The sequence below is a fragment of the Lynx canadensis genome, chromosome B3, assembly GCF_007474595.2.
Source record: "Lynx canadensis isolate LIC74 chromosome B3, mLynCan4.pri.v2, whole genome shotgun sequence".
Lineage (NCBI taxonomy): Eukaryota > Metazoa > Chordata > Mammalia > Carnivora > Felidae > Lynx > Lynx canadensis.
In genome coordinates this window covers 58625794-58634268 of record NC_044308.2, presented here as the reverse complement: position 1 = coordinate 58634268, position 8475 = coordinate 58625794, and the positions used below count along the sequence as shown (strand labels likewise).

Sequence of the window (8475 nt, the reverse complement as noted above, 5' to 3'; positions counted from 1 at the left end):
TTTATAACTCTTTACTGTTACCCTTTAGTAATTTGATTATGAAGGTTAAGCAATTTAGTTATTGAATACTCTAACCTGGCTGTACTGGCTGCTGTAAGAGGTGCCGGATGCTTGTAACTTGGCCTAGGGTCTCTGTAAACTGTGACATAGAAGACTGAGAGTTACACTATAACTGAATCTGATGGCTCAGATTCAGATATGGTGTAAGGGTTAAATTGTAGTGTAGGGCTAAGGAGTAGCTTGAAAAATAACAGCTTTGTTCTGACACTGAAGGTCAAGAGATAACAGCCTTGCTTTACTCTTGTAAATCACGCTTGGTACTCTTGTAAATCAGGCTTTACCAATGAAGGAAACAAAAGCTCAAAGAGCATCAGAGGCAAGGTCTAGGAGATCCACTGGTTGCAACTTAGCGGCAGAAAGTCTAAAATAATCACCTCATTCGGCAACTGTTTCTAACTCATCTGGCAACTGTTTCTAACTCATCTGGGGACTGTTTCTCTGTTCTGTTCCCAGGTAATGATAAAACGATGTGATCGGCTTTAAAAACTCTGTGCCCCGGCTGTTCAGGGCCGCACTCTTATCAAGAGTGTTGGTCCCGATCCGTCGGCCTTGCCTCTGATTGTAATAAACTTTGTTGTGACTGTCACTGGTGCCCATAGCATTCTGCTTCAGGAGTCATGTGGATGCAACAATGGTATTGCTGGCTGTGGTGTGATCCTCTAAAATGGTTAGAATATGTAGGTAAAATTCCAAGTATAAGAACAAAACAAAACAAAAAACCTGAAACACATCTTTCTTCTAGTTGTCTGGTAGTTTGCATTCCTGGACAATTCAGTGTATATAGTCTTGACCTAATCCCCTGAACTCAGAAAATCTCTGGTAGAAACTTCTGTTCAGTTGTCAATTTTACCTTATAGGAACTAAACTCCTAGAAGCTTCTGTCTAGCTGTCAATCTTACCTTTTAGAAACAAACTAACAAACTGCTAGTACTGAAAAAGAAACATTTGAGGAAGATGCCTACCCAGATGATTCAGAAAGCGCCTAGCTGTTACCTCAGCCTCATTACAATGTTAAAATCCCCTTCTGGATATTTATCCCACACTTAAATTAAAGGAGCCTGCTTTCCCTGGTTCAGGGAGACACAGCTTTGGAAATGATTCCCCATGACCTCCTTGTTTGTACAAATAAAGTTTACCTTGTGAGGCAACTCCATTTGGTGTAGTTGCTGTCTGTAACTCAGCAAGAACTGGGCCCACTTTGGTTCAGTAACTGTTCTGTCATAGTAAATAGTCAATATATACCAAGAAATAATTGAAAAATAAAACACATTTTTACATGTGCTTGTAAAGCCCAGATTATAAAGCAGATTTTTCATATATTGAGAGATAGATAGATACAATGTGTGCGTGTGGGAGGGGGGGTGGTGGTGCCGGGGCCCCTTGCCCTCTACCCCTATATGCCTATAGCGACCACTAAAAACAGCCTTGTAAATTTCCAAAACTTTTAGAGAGGCTACTGCCTCTACTGAGAACCACTTTTCTAGAGGGTGGGAAGTTGCTGATCTAACAATAAGAGGAGATAAAAGGGAAACAACAATCCGGTGCCTCCTTTTTATCAGTAAACAGGAGCCTGGAGAAAGATGATAAGGACAGGAAAGTCCCCTTTTCTAACCTGGAACACCAGCTTTCCACCTAGAGACTGGTGACAAGCTACCGTGGGCTCGGGTTTTGATTGGGCAGTTGAGAAACTAAAACAGCAGCTTAAAAGGAGGGAAAACCCCAGTGCTTTCCGCCGTCCTGTGGATAACTCGCGCGCGGAGACCCCTTGCTTGTGACCTTGGGTGTGTTCGCCGAATGCCACCACCTGCCGGTGCAAGTTCAAGGTGAGCACCCCGTCCCGTGATGTCCCCTCCCTCTGCTTCTCCTTATCCACTGGCTCTCCCTGGCCCTGCGGCCTCTGGGTGCTTCTTCCCAGCCCAGTGTAGCCAGGCACCCGGGTTCGGCTCGCCCAGACTCAGTCCAGACGCCACAGGGAAGCAGCCCAGAGGCTGGAAAGTCCAGCGCGCGGCTGGAACTCACTCTTCCTGTTATATTCTCCCAGGAGAGCTGCCTCAGCAGGACTGGGCTGGACAGGACAAAATAGCTAAATCATTAATGGGATACGTGGGTGGGGTCAGTGGTGGTGGGCAGGCCCGTTGTGAAAGGCAAACACTTGAGGGTGGTGATCTGGCGGAAAGCAGGTGTCTGTGGGGTCTAAGAGAACAATTGCCTGGGTAAGCAGGTCAGCGCTTCCGGTGGAGACCTGAGCACTGTGCCTTCCTCAGGGTGCCCTCTTTCCATTTTCCTTTCGGGTTCCACACTTTCCCACCAGGTTCTAGGGCTTGTGTCTAAATCCAGATTGTATCACATTGTTTTGTGTAACATTCCTATGGCAGCTTAGGTGTTTGTCTTGGTAAAAGCTTTATTGAAAAATTATTCACAAACCATACAATTCATCAATTTAAAGTATACAATTCGGTGGGTTTTAGTATATTCACAGAGTTGTGCAAACATCACCTCAATTTTAGAATATTATGCTCAAAAGAAACCCTGCACCCATTAGCAGCCACTTCCTATTTCTCCTCAACACCCCACGCCTAACGATCCACTCATCTTTCTGTCTTTTTAGATTTGCCTATTCTTGACATTTCATATAAATGGAATCATACAGTTTGTGGTCTTTTGTGATTGGCTTCTACTGCTTAATATGTTTTCAAAGATTATCCATATTATAGCAAGTATCTGTACCTTACTCTTTTTTATTGCTTAATAATAAATACTCCATTGTATGGATATACCACATTTTGTTTATCCATTCATCAGTTAATGGGCATTTGGCTTGTTTCCACTTTGGGGCTATTATGAATAATTTTATCAACATTCATGTATAAATTTTTTATTTGGACATAAGTTTTCAATTCTCTTGAGTATATACCTAGGAGTGGAGTTGCTGAGCCATATGGCAACTCTATTTTTAATCTTTTGAGGAACTGCCAGACTGTTTTCTAAAGCTGCTGCACCATTTTACATTTCCACCAGCACTATATGAGAATCCCAATTTTTCTACATCCTCACCAACACTTTTTATTATTTATTTTTAAATCTTAGTCATCCTCGTGAGTGTGAAATGGTATCTCATTATGGCTTTAATTTGCATTTTCCTAATGATGACTGAGGATGCATTACTTTTAAATTACAAAATAATTTTTAGAAAGGATTTACATGTTGAGGTTTTGAGAACTTTAACTGTCTACGTTGTGTGCCCAGTGTCACAGAGCCTAGACTCAAACCAAGTCTCCCTATGCAAATGCTTGAACTCTATCCTTTCTTCCCTAAAACAGAATCTGGGATGAAATGCTTCAAGAAAACTCCTCTCGCTGTCTCTGTTAGAAAGGGAACACTGGGCCTGATGAACCTCTGTATGGACTAACTGGTTCATTTCTTATTTGCTGTTAGAAACACAAATGTGCAGGGTACCTGGGTGGCTCAGTCAGTTAAGCATCCAGCTCTTGGTTTGGGTTCAGGTCATGATCTCAGAGTTCATGAGATGGAACCCCACATCAGGCTCTGTGCTGACGGGGCAGAGCCTGCTTGGGATTCCCTCTCTCCCTCTCTCTCTGCCCCTCCTCCATGCTCTTTCTCTCTCACTCTCAAAATAAATGAACATTAAAAAAAAGAAAGAAAGGGGGTGCCTGGGTGGCTCAGTCGGTTGAGCGTCTGACTTCAGCTCAGGTCATGATCTTACAGTTCGTGGATTCGAGCCCCATGTCAGTCTCTGTGCTGACAGCTCAGGGCCTGGAGCCTGCTTCGGATTCTGTGTCTCCCTCTTTTTCTGCCCCTCCCCTGCTCACATTCTGTCTCTCTCAAAAATAAGTGAACATTAAAAAAAAATGAAAGAAAGAAAGAAAGAAAGAAAGAAAGAAAGAAAGAAAGACCTAAATGTGCAAAGAACTTATTGGTCTCCATTTTTACTTTGTAAAAAATAAGCGTTCCTTGAGATTCTGACACTGCATCTTGGATGAAATAGTGACCCTTTCTTGGTATGCAGCACTTCTGTGCTTCTCTTCATGTAAGTGCCCCTTGGGCTTCTCCTGCTTCCCATTAGGACATGGAATAAGGAAAGATACAAAGTTGAAACCTTGTTTAAATGCATAACTACTGAAGTATTTTGAAAGCACATTTTTTTCTTTAGATATCTATCCATTTTACACTATCAATCTTATTTAGATATTACCAAAACTTAATTTCTCTTTTTTTTTTTAGTTAAAAATTAAGATTGAGTTGTCTTAAAAGTGGCTCCCAGAAGCCTCACAAACCCACCCACCCACGTGGGAACACAGCACTTGTGGAGGTGGAGACAGGACTGGAACCAGAATCAGAGTTCAAATACACCAGAAAATCTGGGCTCTAAATTCTTATGTAAGTCGGAGAGTGACTGACCAACAGCTGGGGACTTTACCATTCACTGTAAACTTTGGGACAGATCACTTATTTCTCTGAAGACTGGATCCAACAAACACAATGAATACAAGAATGTGCTGCAGTAGCATGGTGAATTCCAGACAAACCCGAGAATTCCGTACAGCTGGGGAAGGAGGCCCTACTCCTGAGATGGTCTTAGAAACAGAACTGATAGATCTCAGGGAAAGTGATGAAATAGTTGACCTCACCTGTGAATCCCTAGAACCTGCAGTGATTGACCTAACTTGCCACGACTCTGTTGTGATTACTGAAGAAAGGAGGAGGCCAAGAGGAAACAAAAGGTCACTCCAAAGGCAAACTGGCAACTCTGTGGTGAGCAGTGATAAGGAGGAGCTGAGGAGAAACAGAGATGTGTATGTGACCAACAGGACCTCCCATAATGCCCTGGAAGAAGAAGTTTTAAGTTGCACACTACCTGGTTATATCCGGTGTCGAATTTGTATGGACGGGTACTCGGAGATTGAACTGAGTAGGCGACATGTTTACTCTACAGAATGTGGCCACATCTTCTGTAGTTGCTGCCTCTGCACTTCCCTTAAATATAGTAAAAATTGCCCAGTTTGTTTGAAAAAAATCAGCTGTCATCAGTACCACCGTATTTATATATGAGGTATACCGTATCATTCAGGACAGACAAAACTTGGGTGGATTTTTCCATGTCCTCATGCAGAAACTGCAGGTTGTTGGCATCCTATACACTGGACTCAAAAAGGCTGCTTTAAAAATTGTTTTCTGGGGTGCCTGGGTGGCTTAGTCAGTTAGCGTCTGGCTCTTGGTTTTGGTTCAGGTCATGATCTCACAGTTGGTGAGTTCAAGCCTTGCATTGGGCTCTGTGCTGACAGTGCACAGCCTGCTTGGAATTCTCTCTCTCTGCCTTTCTCAAAATAAATAAATAAAAATGTAAAAAATTATTTTCTGGAGTATATAAAAAACTTTTTAATTTCTCACACACTATGAGACTACTTTTTGATTCCTTTCATTTCATGCTTTAAGGCTGGACTTTGGTTGTCATAATATGCCAGAAGACTAGTGGTTGTCCTCAAAGCAATTTTTCTTTTTTTTCTCATAGTAATCACTTTTTAATTGACCACATATGGGCATTTTGGATCATGTAAACAAGGGCAACATCCTAGAGATGGTGGAGCAAGTAGATGGAAAGAGACTGGGAGACTGACAACTTTGCAGGTCAGAGCCACCATACAAATTTGGACTTATACTTGAGAGACATATAAACTTTATTCTTATTTAAGCAACCATATACTAGGTCTTATTTAGAGCAATGGAAACTTTAATTAATGGACCAGGTAGGGTGCTGTCTCTGGGTTTCTCTGGATTTCCTGATTCCATTGGAGTGGAAGGAAGTCAGTCCTTTCTGACCACTTCTCCACCCAGCAGGGCAGAGGTGGGTACATGGGCAGGCACCATGTCCTCTGAGACTCCTGCTGGCCTTTGAGGCCAGTTGGAGGAGTTGCCTAGGCACATGGGAATCTAGAGTTGTGGTTCTGTGCTTTCTGACCTGCCAGAACACAGAGGAGATGCCGTCACCCTGGCTTTACAGGTGTGGCTGTGTCCACCACACTGGTCAGCTAATCAACAAGTTGGCGCGCTTCTCTGTCAACAAACACATCACTGCACCACCATCCCAGCTGCTCCAGGGCCACTGCCCACCCTCTACCTCCCAGCCAAACACAGACTAGTTCTTTTTTCTTTTGCAGAGGATCATATAGCACTCACAGTTCAGACTGCACTTTAGAACTGGAGAGAATGAGATTTCTACAGTGCTCCCTCCTTTTTCCTCAGAATGAAATGGGCAGTAAAGTTTGTTCCTTACTTACTATGGCTGTAGCAGTGCTGCTCTCCTCCATGGAGGCTCGGTTGTGCTGATGGAACAGTGCCCATCCCTGTGTCATGTCTGTCTACACAATGCATTCTCTGAAATGTTCCATACCCCAGGCTTCAGTTGCTTGACATGGCACAGGATATGCAAGATAAATGTGGTATACTCTCTTCTGTGTGTTCCTTTGTATGTTCTAACGTGAAAAGAGGAAGAAAAAGAACAGAAAAATGAAAAAAAATTGAAAAAAGTTCTAAATATTATCTTCCTACATTTCAATAGATCATTTTATGTACCCCACTTTGGAAACTATTAATTGCTCTGTGATCTAGCACACAGTGTATCAGAAAACCGGCTAATGACTGAAACATCTGAGGTGCCTATTAAATGCAGATTCTGCTTTTATACATCTTGTCCATGTGATCAGGATAAAGAGCAGAGTCTCTCCAGCTTGTCAGCAGCCCTCAACCCTCCCTATCGTATCCTGCCTAGCCCACTACACATTTCCCTTACCTGCCAAGCTCTTGTAGACATTTGGGTTTTTGGCTCTGCTTTCAGAGGAAAAAATAGAGGAGATTCTGAATTTTTCAAAAAAAAAATCAAGATAAATTTTATAGACAACAAAATGCATTGATCTTTTTTTTTCAATATATGAAATTTATTGTCAAATTGGTTTCCATACAACACCCAGTGCTCATCCCAAAAGGTGCCCTCCTCAATACCCATCACCCACCCCCCCCTCCCACCCCCTATCAACCCTCAGTTTGTTCTCAGTTTTTTTTTTTTTTTTAATTTTTTTTTTCAACGTTTATTTATTTTTGGGACAGAGAGAGACAGAGCATGAACGGGGGAGGGGCAGAGAGAGAGGGAGACACAGAATCGGAAACAGGGTCCAGGCTCTGAGCCGTCAGCCCAGAGCCTGACGCGGGGCTCGAACTCACGGACCGTGAGATCGTGACCTGGCTGAAGTTGGACGCTTAACCGACTGCGCCACCCAGGCGCCCCTATTCTCAGTTTTTAACAGTCTCTTATGCTTTGGCTCTCTCCCACTCTAACCTCTTTTTTTTTTTTTTTTCCCTTCCCCTCCCCCATGGGTTTCTCAAGATCCACATAAGAGTGAAACCATATGGTATCTGTCTTTCTCTGTATGGCTTATTTCACTTAGCATCACACTCTCCAGTTCCATCCACGTTGCTACAAAAGGCCATATTTCATTCTTTCTCATTGCCACGTAGTATTCCATTGTGTATATAAACCACAATTTCTTTATCCATTCATCAGTTGATGGACATTTAGGCTCTTTCCACAATTTGGCTATTGTTGAGAGTGCTGCTATAAACATTGGGGTACAAGTGCGCCTATCAAAATGCATTGATCTTAAGTGCATAATTAGATGAGTTTGGGCAAATATATACATTCATAATGACCAACACCCCAATCAAAATACAGAACAATTCTGTCATTCCAGAAAGTTCCCTTATATCTCCTTCTAGTCAATCCCCCCCACCCCCCCACCCCCTCCAACCCCCACTCCCCCACCCCCCCAACAACCACTGTTCTGATTACTGTCACCAAATACATGCTTGGGAACACTGACTTTTATTACTTCATTGTCTAGTTCACGTCATCATCAAGGAAAATATGATAGGGATTTGGAGTATAAGCAATAGGCAGGGATCAAATATTTGTTTTAGTGGGAGCATGACTAATATTACCTCTTTTAAGAATTGAAGCAAGAAATAAGTCAGTCAGAGAAAGACAAATACCATATGATTTTACTCATGTGGAATTTAAGGAACAAAACAGATGAACATATTTATTCAAAAATAGAGAGGCAAACCAGGAAACAGACTGTTAATGATAAAGAACAAACAGGGTTAGTGGATGGAGGTAGGTTGGGGATGAGCTAGATGGGTGCTGGGTTAAGGAGGGCACTTGTAGGGATGCACACTGGGTGTTGTATGTAAGTGATGAATCACTAAACTCTATGCCTGAAATTATATTACACTGTATGTTAACTAACTGGAATTTAAATAAGAACTTGAATAAAATAAAATAAAATGTTAGTTCAAAACAAAACAAAAAAGAAGAAAAGCCTTTTGTGTGGACAGTTAAGTGTA

General features: G+C 42.3%; 1 protein-coding gene and 1 long non-coding RNA gene across 2 annotated transcripts in view; one reads left to right on the top strand and one right to left on the bottom strand.

The window, feature by feature from the left end:
* The first annotated feature begins 1777 nt into the window (after positions 1-1777).
* On the top strand, positions 1778-5313 carry LOC115515986 (E3 ubiquitin-protein ligase RNF4-like). Its single transcript, XM_032593646.1, has 2 exons — positions 1778-1883; positions 4303-5313. Exon 2 carries the CDS (start codon positions 4561-4563, stop codon positions 5128-5130), a length of 570 nt encoding a protein of 189 aa, XP_032449537.1. The 5' UTR covers positions 1778-1883; positions 4303-4560; the 3' UTR covers positions 5131-5313.
* Positions 5314-6518: 1205 nt separating this feature from the next.
* LOC116737742 overlaps positions 6519-8475 on the bottom strand; it is a 121413-nt gene continuing 119456 nt past the window's right edge. Inside the window, exon 4 of the long non-coding RNA XR_004343792.1 lies at positions 6519-6551. This is a non-coding gene — a long non-coding RNA (uncharacterized LOC116737742). The remainder of the gene's footprint in view (positions 6552-8475) is intronic.

What these genes read in the sequence shown, in the direction of transcription:
- LOC115515986 (XM_032593646.1), top strand. Translation starts at nt 4,561, where the DNA reads ATGAATACAAGAATGTGCTGCAGTAGCATGGTGAATTCCAGACAAACC.